Source organism: Sturnus vulgaris, chromosome 1 (genome assembly GCF_052056855.1).
Source record: "Sturnus vulgaris isolate bStuVul1 chromosome 1, bStuVul1.hap1, whole genome shotgun sequence".
NCBI lineage: Eukaryota > Metazoa > Chordata > Aves > Passeriformes > Sturnidae > Sturnus > Sturnus vulgaris.
The window spans coordinates 9,968,569-9,981,994 of NC_142243.1; the positions used below are offsets into that span (position 1 = coordinate 9,968,569).

General features: G+C 39.3%; 1 protein-coding gene across 8 annotated transcripts in view; it reads left to right on the plus strand.

The window, feature by feature from the left end:
- Window positions 1–13,426, plus strand: part of ZMYND11 (zinc finger MYND-type containing 11) — a 105,534-nt gene that overhangs the window by 73,604 nt on the left and 18,504 nt on the right. For 3 of the 8 annotated variants that reach the window (XM_014872247.2, XM_088159202.1, XM_014872246.2), the window contains exons 4-6: window positions 782–826; window positions 4,023–4,184; window positions 13,095–13,172. In XM_014872247.2, coding sequence (XP_014727733.1) covers window positions 782–826; window positions 4,023–4,184; window positions 13,095–13,172 — 285 coding nt within the window. The remainder of the gene's footprint in view (window positions 1–781; window positions 827–4,022; window positions 4,185–13,094; window positions 13,173–13,426) is intronic. The other 5 variants (XM_014872249.2, XM_088159219.1, XM_088159224.1 and 2 more) reach the window with 2 other exon arrangements.

Here is a 13,426-nt window from a genome sequence, read left to right on the forward strand (position 1 = left end):
CCCAAACTCATTTGCTGCCCTGCTGATGCATAGACCCGGGACTGCAGCGGGCAGCCGGGCAGAAGGCAGGGGGAGGTCTCCTGTTGGATGTGAGTTACCAGCTTTGCTGCCAAATCCGCTGCCTCTCGGGGCCAGCCGCTGGTGCTGCTGAACCGCAGGACTTGGGCACCGGCACAGGATTCCCTGTGTCTGCCAGCACCGTGACCCGGGAGGCCTCCCCTGCCCTGCGCCAGGAATCCCAGTGCCTGTGGCAGAGATCCTTCCTTCAGTCTGCACGGCCCTGGGAAAATGGGTCACCTGTAATACACAAATAAGGACTGTGAGTTTTATTGATAAAGTGATAGCCTAACCTTTGATAATATGCAGCAAAGGTGTTGTTTTCCTTCCGGTGGGACAACTACCTATGCAGTAAATTATGTTAGAAGGATCTTTTTTAGATGCCCGAAGGTTTATGTATCAAAGAGAGTGCATTAATTAACAATCATTAATATTCTTGATGATTTTTAAATTGGCCTGGTGGTGGGTGTATATATGGATAAGAATGATGGGTGTTGGGTTCTTTTAATCATATAAGTACATGGGATATTCTAAAGAAATAAAATGTGGTTAAAGTGTCAGGTAGCATTCCAGGAATGCAGGAGGAAATGTATGCAACCAGAACTTAGAACTAACATTGATTTCCTGGTCACTGTGCATGAATTCTTTCTAGCCTTGTGTATATCCTGATAATCAGATGGCTTACAGTATAGATACAAAGTTTGTTTTGTTTTTATTTTGAAAGGCCTACGGTATGCAGCCTTTTTCCCAGACAGCAGCAAAAAACAAGGTGAACAATTTTTGCACTATGTGGTTTTGAATTCTGTCATATTTTCTATTACGTTTCTGTCTTCCATTAGGATAGCTTAGTTTTACTCTCTTAGCCACCACCATCATCCATGTCACCCCGGTCCCGAGTTGGGTGTGCACCCCGTGTTTCGGGCTGGCTCCGGGGCTGGCGGTGGCCGCTCCGATGTCGCCGCTCCCTCCCGGCGCTGTCACCGCGGCCGCCCTTGGGCCGCCGCTTTCGGGAGCGCCCGGCGACACCTGGCGGTGCGGGCGGGAACTGCAGCCCCGCCGCGCCCGCGCCTGCCGGAGCTGCCCGGCCCCGAGCGGGCACGGCCGGAGCTGGCACAGCCCCGCTCCTGCATGGCAATAAGGAAACCAACAGGGGAATAAATAAATAGATAAATAGATACATAAATAAATAAAGTGCTGGGAGCCGAGCGTGGCAGCCAGAGCTGGGCACAGCCACACTAACCCCATTTCTGCATGACAATAAGGAAATAAATTTAAATAAATAGGTAGATAGCTATATAGATAGGTAGATAGATAGGTAGCTAGCTAGCTAGCTAGCTAGATAGATAGATAGATAGATTAGATAAAGAGATAAAGTGCTGGGAGCTGAGCGTGGCAGTCCGAGCTGGGCGCAGCCAAACTAACCCCATTTCCCGCATGAACATAAGAAAAAAAAAAGAATTTAAATAAATAAATAGATAGATAAATAGATAAAGTGCTGGGAGCCGAGCGTGGCAGCTGGAGCTGGGCACAACCAAACTAACCCCATTTCCTGCATGAAAATAAGTAAGTAAGTAAGTAAGTAAGTAAATAAATAAATAAATAAATACACAAGTAAATAAATAAATATAAAAATAAATAAAGTGCCGAGAGCACATTCCCTTCCCATTCCTACTTAGGTAAACCGAGAGAGAAGCGATAACCAACATTTCATTGCTTGTTGGAGGAAAATTAATGCCTCTGACCTCGCTACTGCAAGTCAGTAGGGCAGTTGTCCACAAGGGTTATGCACCCTTTTTTAAAATATTTTTTTACTAGCTTTTCAAATATATTACATAAATGCATGTTTCATGTATACTTATGCACTAAATATACTGCATTCAACAGAAACTTTTTTTCTGTGAAAAGCCTTGTATTTAGAAATAATGAAGTTTTCAAATCTTTACAGTGTGAATACTGAAGGAAGCCTCTTCTGGTGTTTTATTTAAAGTCATGGTTTCTGGCTTGAGTGTATGATTTTTCTTGCCAGCAAATATATTTCCATATGTTTATGAAATTCCACATCTCTTTGCCAGCATATTTCTTAACAATGGAATATCTGGGAGATACGAATATCTAACTAGTACAAATAAAAACTAAGAGTCCTGGAATTCTGATTGTGGGGTCTTCTCAGTTTAATTTTTTATCTAAATGAATATTCAACTGAAACTGATTTTTTTTCTTACTTAATTGGCCCTTTACTGCCACCTGATTTTTTTTTTCACTTCATACATACAGTTAATATAAATTAAATAAAAAACACTACTTTATCCCGATTTTTCTCAGTCTGCAGGCAAATCAAGTACACCAACAATGCAGTATCTTTAGTTGTTTACAAAATATCCTAAAGAAAGGGCTTCCAAAGTACATAGCCGCTGGGCTTTGGAAGGGGAAAGATTTGGTGAAACAAGATGTGTTTTTTATAGCCAAATTTGGTGTGTTATGCCATTTTGAGACGTACAGAATTTGCCAATAAAACGAAATGAGGAGAAATGACAAAAGGTCAAGTTACACTGTTAATCTGCACAACAAAGGAGGGCAAAGTTCTGAGTTCAAAAATCACTGGTTAAGATTTCATAGGGCGGATTTTCCCCCTCTAAACTTGCTGCCCCTGCAATCCAGCATTCATGGTACATCAACTTTAGTGCAGGCAGTCTGGGGTGAGGCTGTCCCAAAATCTCTGGTGTTCCTGGGGGCTCTGGTCAGATGAATTCTGTACACAACACAGTTCTGCTCAGTGCCACTTGAGTGGGGCACTTCTTATGCTCTCCTCTGGAGGAGACCTTTCACACAGGGACTGCAGTTCCCAGGCACAGAATAATGAAAATCAGACAAATGCCGGTTCTGGCAGTCAGTGGGAATTGCTAACTCCACCTTTACAACATGACATTAAAAATAGCTTCATCAGATTTTTATCAAGATAACTTATTGAAGAATAGGGGTAGTTTTTTTCAGAGGTCTGAACCCATTGAAAAGTGACATTTGACATGAAAAGGCATTGGGAGTTTTATCTGAGATATGACAGCTATTTTGTCTTCTAAGTGTAGAGAAAACTGTGGCATTTCAGATAGCAAACATAAACATTTAACAGTGGCCACTGGCAATTCTACTTGGTTTTAGAACTATAGATTCCTAGAGCAAAATTCTGCCTCCAAATTATATGCATGCTGCTCTCATTTATTTCAACAAAGCTTGTGCACATGTTTCAAAGGTCAGAATTTGGCCGTTGGGGGTGAATTTTCAAGGAAGAGTATATTAAAGACATCTGTGCATCAGCAGAACCATATCCTTGTCTTCTGTAGAACATTTCAGGAATGAGCCCGGTGCTATTGAGCACGGCAAGTGAAATATTTTGTATTTTTTTAATTGCATTGGGATTGCTTAGCAGAAACATTTCTTGCAGTAATTGGTTCATGATATCATTTATTTCTTGTAACTGAACACTTCGATGCTGAAAACTTGTCAGTTTTAAGAGAGTAAAGACTGGAAGGGACCATCCTTCAGAAAATTACAGTTGAAAATATAAAATGTAACAATCAAACTAAGGGAAGTAGTCCAAGAAAATAGGTATGGTTGAGGTGCACAAACTTTTGTTTGCAGTCTAATACAGAGAGGTCAACAAACATTTGACACAAAGGTAGAAGAAACCTCCACTTTCCATTGTGGACAGAGTTCATATTTGAAATTGTAATTAATCAGACACTTGAAAAAATTAAAACTTGGCATTCATATTCTATTGGAGTTAGTGTGTATTAAATTGATGAAGATCTTTAAGCACATAGGTTTTCCCGTTTTTTTAAACATTATACACTTCTTTAAAATGTTTATAATGTCTAATTGCTGCTGGATTTCAAGACATATCAATTTTGTTCTTAATTCCTGCAGATTTTGACAGAATGTCATACCAAAATATTTTGTATTTTTTGTAGGACTGGGAAACAGAAAATCATGACTGGTATTGTTTTGAATGCCATTTGCCTGGAGAGGTGTTGATATGTGACCTGTGTTTTCGTGTGTATCATTCCAAGTGTTTGTCTGATGAGTTCAGGCTTAGAGACAGCAGTAGTCACTGGCAGTGCCCAGTTTGCAGGGTGAGTACCTATGAGATTTCATGTGCTGATTAGAGGATTGATATTCAATAATAGATTTATTAAGGTGTCCAGATGGTCTGGCCAGGTTAATGGGTAAATAATTGAATATTGAAATGATGGTACATACCTAGAGCATCTGTGCAGAGGTACCAAAATGTGGTGCCTGCAGCAGATGGCCATTTTTGAAGACTCCAGCAAGTTTTACTTGCACAGTACCCTGTGCCAGAATGAGTGCACCTGAGTGCAGTAAAGTGTGGGAACCTTCAACAAGAGTAAACAAATTGCTGTATAAGATGCTACTGTGTTTACTTAATGTCATTTTAATGAATCATTTTTGTATTTTGATGACTTGCATTCTTAATATTTTATTGAAATGGTATTTTGTGTTATAAAGCCACAATCATGTTACTGATTAGGCTAGTATCAAAAATATGGAGTTAAATCCTGCTTTTCATTTGCTGATGTGGATTCTATTGGTGCAAAAAGGGCAATCTGGATTTCACTCATGACATCCATATCTATGTTGCTTTTTCTTTAAAAATGCTATTCTTATGAGTATGGCTGGGAGACAGCAAAAAGAATTTCTTATATACTTTCCAAGAATGGGCAGATATATTGTCTACATATCATTAAAGATTAAACATTCTGGTCAGGATGGTGCTTACTGGTACCCAGCCTTGAATCAGCCAAATACCTGTTGCTGTTGTCATCTCTGTGTCACCTCCCCAAATGGAGCACTTCACCAGGCTTCCTACAGAGCTAGGCTCCCTTCCTATGGAAGGAATAATGCATATGAATGTTTCAAATAAAATTGTTGCTACAGAAAGGCATAAAAACTGCCAGTTCCACTCTGCCTAGGATTGCTGCAGAGAGAGGGAATTCCTTTGCTAAAAGCTTGGATTAGTTGTAGAGCAGCAAACTGACCTTAGGATGATCTGTGCTGCAAGGAATGTAAGGTTTCAGGCACTTTGTGGGATGGGGAAGCAGTTGTTGAAAACACATGGATTGTTTTGTTTCAAAACAGCACTTTTTGACTGCTGTTACCTTAGAAAGAGTTCCAAAAAACCTGTTGCTGTTCCCTGAGATTGGGAGCTCTCAGGGTTTAGGGAAATAGTAAGAAAATCAGGCCTGCCTCAAGGAAGCTATAAGTAATGAAAAAGAAGTAGTGGCAGAGAAAAAACTGCTAAGAATAAGGACATATACTGCATCTCTTCCTATTAAATTGCTAGCATTTAATTTAGCTGTTCAATATTCCCTCTGTTAAAAACAAAAAGTATGACCATATATAGATTAATTACTTTCAGATTTTTAAATAAATCTCTTTAATAATTGTCGGGCCTTATTAGAAGTATTGATAATTCCTATAAATAGTTAAAATTAGGTAAACTGAATCCAGTCTCCATTCTAGTTTGCCAGGAATTTTAGATGACGCCTGGTGAAAGTAGAGAATGTGGATGGTTTATGCCACCTTTTGTATGAGGTGGTTTCATAACATCTATCTTGTAGCATGGATGTCCTCAGAGTGGAAATGCTGAATCATTGCTTGAAATATGCTCTGATATGTCAGCTTTGAGAACAGTTTGACTTTCATCATGAAGCCTTGAAGTCCTTTATGGCAATGATATTAAATAAATGTTTACCTTAAAAAAAAAAATCCTGTGAAACTTGAGCCATGTGCTCTCTGCCTATCTTTCTGCATATTGGTTCCTTTTTTGTTATACAAATATGAAGGCGAGGTTTGGGGGGCTCTTAAATACTTCCTGCTCCAGAGGTTTTTGGCTTGCTTAGTGCCTCAAGTGATGATCAACCTATTTTTGTGGATATTGCCATTGTGAGTGCCATGGCATCCTTTCTCCCCCTGTGCCAGCAGCTCCTATTTTTCCTGTTGTTAATTCAAATCCCTTCAAGCCCTAGTTCTGCAAACTTGGACTAAGGAGGCTTGCACAGTCCCTGTGAGTGTGGGAGTCAGCATCCTTATGTCAGTATTCATCCTTCAGTATTCTGCTATTTTGTCCCCGCCCTCCTAGGAAATGACTGCTCTAATTTCATTTTAAAAGCAAGAAAGTGGCCTATATTCAAAAAACTAATAATGTGGAGAGAGCCCTGGCTGATGTCCAGAGGGCATAACAGAGCTTAACCATCTTGCATGAGGGCTGTGGGGGATTTACATTGTGTAATCAGCAGTAAATATGTATCTTCAAGAAAATTGATAGCTGGGACAAAGAGATACATATATTTTCATATTTAATCCCATAACTGGACACGGCACTTTTCACTTGGAGATTTCAAAGCTCTTTACAAAGGTGAAGTAAAAGTATGTTTAAAACATAATATATGGGAGAAATAACCTCAGAACACTTCGTTCTTATGTAAAGATTGCTTCTGTAATGCTGCCAAGGTCAGCAAGCCTTTGGATTTTTCATTTCACAATTGCTGGTTGTATTAGTTTGATCAATCTGTGCAGCTTTATCTTGCACGCTTGACTACTCAGAAATACTTTATAAAGGCCATTGCTAAAGATTTGTTCATAACATAAAAAATTTTTTTCTCCCATATCATTTATAAGAATCCCTTTCAAATCTTGTTCTGAACTCTGTTTGCCTGCCCGTGGTTTTTCTCCATTGCATCCATAAACAACAATGTCCAGTTCCTCATTTGTTTCTTTCTTTAAATTGATGGTACCACTCTAAATATTTTTGTACCCTATATAACTCTCAACAGGAATCAAAAGTCAAACAAAGTTCAATTCAAACCACATTGCACTGATTGAAATTTTTCCCTGACTGTTGACTAATCATTGTCTTAAGTGAAATAAATTGGCATTATCAGCAAAATTCCTGGTAGACAGGTCACAAGAGAAAACCTTAATATTGAATGAGCTTAGAGATTACATTTTTCACTACTGGAGTAGTCCATTCCAGACAGGGTTAGTCAGCTCAGTCTCTGAAGGATGTAGGAGACTTGTACATTTACTGCTGCTTTTCAGTTAGATAAAACTAGGGAATTAATTTTCTTCAGCTGTTAATTTTATACCTAAAGACTACAAAAGTACTGACAAAATACTAATTTTTTGGAGAGGGAATAGATAAATACAAAACTATGAATAGGAGAATATTGATCACGTTGGTATAACTGACTATTATTATTTCTTGTCTAAAAATCCAAATTTAAAAAAAAATATAAGAAGGCAAAATTAAGCATTTTGATGTATTATTTGTCCCAGAGAAATAGATTTTGATTCATTAAACAGAAGGAAAGAATTAGTCATGTGGTTTCACTTGACTCCTAACTTTTTTTACAATCATCTGGTCAGAGATTGGATGTTCCATGCATGTTCTTTGCAAGGACTTAATAGCTAATTTACCTATCATAGTGGGTATTTCAATATTCCTGAGGTTTATACATAGGAGACCAAAGTAATCTGTAGAGCTTAAGATATTAAATACAGTGCTGATAAGTATTCTATAAATAGGCTTTTTCCTGAGTTCTGATACTGTACTGAGCATTTCCTAGAGTACATAAAAAATAAACCATTATGCAGTTCACAATCAACTTCAGACAAAATTTGACAAGTGAGAATGACAAGCAGTGGAAAGTTAGAAGCACGGGAAGATGGAGGTTACTTAAGTGAAGTTACTCAAGTGCTTAGATCAGGGGGGTTCAGGTACCAGCTGTCAGTCAAGGTGGTTAATGTAAAATACAAGGAAGGAGGAAAGAATGTGGCTTTATTGATTTATTTCATATGGTAGGAGTTTGAGATCTGTATGGGGAAACATATTATTGAAACAATGCTTGGTGTGATCACACAAATAATAGTTAATATATAATATAATATATATGATAATATATAGATAGATATAATATATATCCATAATAATGGATTGGTGGGTAAAGGGAAGTCCTAGTGCAGGACCAGTTTTAGCAGCACATGACTCAGTGCCCAGTGAGATGTTAGTCCTCACCAGTCCCTCCTGTGCACCCTGGAGTAAATCAGGGAGCTGCAGAACTGGGCCCTCATGGGACATAATGAATAAAGGATAAAGGAATTTCCCAGTGAGAAAACTGGGAAACCTCCACTTAGAGCCTCCTGCCACCTTCTTTGTGCAGATAAAAGCATATTTAATTCATATGATGCTTCATATTCATAATGTGCTTAATGCACCATACAAGTAGAAATCAATTTGTGGATTCAGCTGTAACATTCCCAAAAGCACCTGATGCTTTAAAAAGTCTAATTGTACTGCATCTGATCATGAAAGAGGCAAGTCTTAGGGCATATTTTGCTCCTGCAGAAGCTTTTCTGTGTCATACTTAGGGCACACAGTGCACTGAATGCTCTGAGACCCATTCCATGTGCCTGCATACCTTTCTTAATGGTACAGGAAACCTGAGGACCTGAGGGCTGCAAGTTTGAGAGGGCAGCAGAGCAGTAAAGCTTTCCATATGTAGCACCAAATTCCTCTGCCAATTTAAGCCCTCAAATAGTCCAAAGGCCAGTGTGTAAAGCAAAAAGTTTCTAAAGAGCAGTGGTGAGTGTATGTTAGACTCACACTCATAGTTCCCCTCTGCAAATAGACTCCTGGAAACCTGAATTGCTTCTGAAAATGCAGCTGATGCCTTAGAAACATGTATCTGTCATTGAGCAGCCTTCACATAATCCATCACTGAACTGAAATGCAGCTCTTTGATGTGTGTATACACAGGACAGGTGAGAGAGGAAGGGAAAAATATTCATTAATGGGAGATTATAGAGAAAGGGAACCCTCTGTAAACGGTGCAAATGTAATTTGAATGCTTATAGCTAGACAGAATGCTGGCTCTGACACTTTGCATTCCTTAGAGTTTTCTCCTATTTTTTTCTCTTCAAATGAGATACTGCAGCAACTGCAGCACAGTGGCCACTGCCACCTTGGGAGTAGAGAGCTAACTCAGAGAGCAGAGATTTGTCACTTCCATCATCCCTGGTGCTACTGCAGATGGAGTGTTTCTTGGAAGTGCCCCTGGCTTCTCTAGGCTCGTGTGGTTTGTAAAGTCTTGCAGTGAAATCTTGCACTATGTCAGAATTTCTAAATAAGTCACATCTGCATGGTGCAATATATTGCTATCCTCTTGAACAGCTAGGCAGTATAATTAATCTGGAATATTGAATATAAAGAGCAATGTAACCTTCAGGTACCAGAAGAAACAGATGTGCTGCAGAGAATGAGGCATATAAGGTATTTCCTGCACTCCCAAGAAAAGAGTTAGGCTGCAGGCTTGGCCTTTCACCTACCAAATCTCATTAATCTTCTACATGAGGATTGCTATTGTGAAGGTTATTGCTTCACTCCTTCATCCCTTGTGTAAACACATCGGCATGACCAAGTCTTTCAGTTTACCTTGATTGAAAGCAGAAGGTTTGCAGATTTCTCTGAAGCAATGCTGTGACCTAGCAATTGTCCATGTTGCAGGTTAACCCCAGCAGGCAGCTAAGCACCACATGGCTGCTCTCTCCTGTCTCCTCAACTCCCAGCTGAGAAAGAAAGCAAAACAGAGGTGGTGCAAAAGCAATCACTCCCCACTCTCATGGACAGATCAATGCCCAGACAGCTCCTGAGTTAAAGATGGCTAAATTCCCCCTAGGCCCCCTCCTCTTCCTTTCTATTGCTGAGCATGAGGTTATATGGCATGGAATAGCTCTTTGGTTAGTTCAGGTTTTCTGCCTTGTGTCTTCTCCCAACCTCTTGTGTACTCCCCAATCTATTCACTGTGGGGACAAAGTGGGAAATTGCCAAGTCTTTAGGCTGTGCAAGCACTGCTCAGCAAGAGCTAAAACATCCATGTGTTACCAACACTGTTTTGGTCACAAATCTAAACCACAACACCATATGAGCTGCTGTGAAGACAAATGCTTTCATCCCAGCCAGACCTGGTACAGTCCTATATTAAGATAATTTATCCCACAAATAGGCTATCTAAAAGTATAAGGATCCTGATATTTTGGGGGCTGGATTGAATCTCAGCAGTCTCCATGAAACAAACTTGAACTTGAACAAGGTTTCCCGTAGAGTATCTTAGTAGATCTGACAGGGAAAAGATAGTGGATCTTGCCAGTATCATTGTTTTTGTTTCCTGAAAGTAGGAAATTAGAAGACCTAATTTTCATTTATATTTGCTTCTATATCACTCTGCCTATAAAGGGGACCTGAAAGTGAGAAATATAAATAGATTTTATGCAAATCATAGTCCCCATCTAGTATTATCTATTTTCTTGCTTTAAGTGACTCTGGGTTGACTTCTCTGAGAACACTACAAATCTTCAAAATACAAAGGAGGGCTTTTTTAAAAAAAACGTACACATCTTCCATTATAACATCCAAAGAATGTGTGAATGCTACCTCCTAAATGGCTAATTATTGTTGAAAAGTGAACGAAGTGCTTCAAATGTAACTTGCTATCTACAAAGGCTGAGCAACCTTGCCATAAAAAGACATTTTGTTGGCTCATAGGTTCCAATTCCCTAAATTTATTACCTTTCAAAATTTAGTAGAGGAACATGGAGATCAAGTTTTTCTTAAAATAAATCAGTGTAGGGAATTGAAGGGAAAGTAGAAAAATTAAAGTTTGCCAGAATTGGCAAGTTAATTATATCATTTTCATTGGTGCTTAAGATGGCATTAATTGCTGACATCAATAACTATACAAAGCCAGCTATCTATCTTTTCTTATGATCTGAAGGATAGGTCTGTAAACCATCTATCTCAACAGTCTCTTTCAAACTGTCTTGCCCAGCAGGGCATGAAAAATGATTCACATGAATTCTGAAATACTTTCAAAGGCTGATAAATTCAGAGCCATGTCAGAAAAAGAGGTGTAGGACTAGTCAGTGCATGTGAGTTTTATTGTGTCCTTATAAGTTTCAGTCTTTCAAAATGCTGTGTCATTAGCAAGCACACAGCACTTCAGTGCCTGAAATGACAAAATGACAGCAGTGTTTCATAATGCAGATAATTTAATGCACATTTGGGTTTTCATTTGCAGTGGCAATGTTGGTTTATGAGAAACTGAGTAGGTGATTGGAATTCCAGCAGAATGCACGTTCTCACAGCAGTCAGGGTGAAATATGAATATAGAGAATGTGATTCAGATATATAGTGCGGGATAAATTCCCTGTCAGTCCAGAGTTTGGGAGGAAGGTCAGGCAACCATTAATATTATGAAAATAATGCTTAAAGGAACTGTAGGTATTAGAAATACCTGGGGCTGGCCCTTTCCACAGCAGAGTATTTCCCAGTCAGGGGGAAGCTGTTGTGTTGTTATGCACAATGCAGTATCTGAGTAGGTTTGTGACTGAACTGGTATTTCAGCACAGTTTGGAACGATTCTAATTGCTGTTAAGTAATCAGATGAGCAGCTTTGCAGGTAGTGCTGTGTACAGTTTTGTTTCCAGAAAGATAGTAAGTACAATCCTGAGATGTATAGGTTGTAAGTTTGCTGTAGCACAGGGGAACAGCCTGTGGTTTTCAGTGTCCTTAGTGTCTTGCAGGAGGAATATAAACAGGGGACACACAATCAAATCCTATCAGCTTTTTTGTGCTAATATTTAATTTTACTCTTGCCAAGTAAATTTGTAAAAGCAGATGCTCTGTACTCAATGTGTGTGCTCCCTATGTCCAGAGTGGTGTATAAGTAACTCAATGAAAAATAGCACACTTCTAGTGACTGATAATTTTTAAGCCTCTTTTATTTACCTATTAGAACATGGATTCATTTTTTTCTAGTGTTTGCTAAGCAACCATCATCTGCACAATTATGTGGATCTTGCTAAAGACCATCAGATTTTGAGGATCCAGGTGTAACTGAGACAGTTTTGTCCACACAGCTTGCACACAAGTGGTGAAATGAGGCATGAGAAGGGAGAACTCAGCCTGGCAATCAGTGCACGAGGAGGTCTGAGGAGGAGTGAATGCCTTGCAGGAGATGTGAGCAGTTAGAAACACTTCAGGGTAATAGGCCTGGAACCCATGCTGTTGTTTCACTGTGCTTTTGTTTTGGAGAGCTGCTGTAGGTAAAAGCAGGGAGCAGGTAGCACTTTCCAGCCAGCTGTTTGTTGTAGGGCCATGCAGAGTTGTGCACAGCTGCTGTGAGCTGGGATTGGAAAGGCTGCTTTGTAAGAGCACATCAGGCATTTGCACAGACACCTTCTCTTTAGCAGCACATTTTTTGGTATGCAGGGCTTCCCACTAGCCTGGTTATACTTTAAAGGGTGGGGATAAGTCTTTTTTATAGTCTAACATGAGAGGAAAAAACTCTGGATCTTGAACTGCTAGAAAGTAGTGATCTGTGTTCCAGAATCTGGATTAAATTTTGTTAAGGAAGAACCACAAAAATCCCAGACTGCTATGTTTCTTGGGCAGTAAAAAGTGTTCTGTTTCTGCTGGCTAGAGCCAATTTGTCTTCCTCCCACATGGTGTCATTTTGCTTAGTAAGCACATAATTTGTAGATGGTACAGGATATTATTTTTAAAATTATTTCTTATTTTACTAAAATTATTAATGCCTTGCTAATAAAAAGACCATTAAATAAATTTTTAGCTGCTCCCTAAAATGACTTTCTTCTTTGCTTTATTCTAATTAGGCACTTTTTTAATGAGAGGTTTTGACAAACTATTATGGATACAAGAGGAAATAAAACCTGTAATATTTCAGTAGCTGAAGTTCTCAGCCCAGACATAATTCAAAGCAACATATATAGTCCTTGTGGCGTGTTAGTGTTACTAATTTCCCAGAAAAGATTTTCCCTAAGAAATAGTGTTTTATGTGATTCAAAGTTACCTTTTCAAATCAAGTGTTAATGCAGAGAAAATGTTTATTGGCTGGACTTTGAAGTCAAGTTTAAAGTAGTAATATGATCCCATTTTTCTTTGGCAGAGTATCAAGAAGAAAAACACAAGTAAACAAGAGATGAGCACATACCTGCGATTCATAGTGTCTCGTATGAAGGAGCGGGTGAGTCTGACAGAGAGGTTTGTTTGTTCAGTGTTGAGCATCATTATGGCTGCCCACGTGTGACTGGGCAGGGAGGAGGGCTGCAAGAGGGTGTTTTTTATTTCTCCTGTCATAAGCACTGTGGTTTGGATCAGTATCACCAGGTTATGCCATGGGCCTGTGGCTCCTCAGACATCTGTCAGGTTTGAGACACACGTAATCTCGTGGTTGTGGATCCCCAGGTTGCCCTTGTGTAGTCTCCACCTGAAATATTC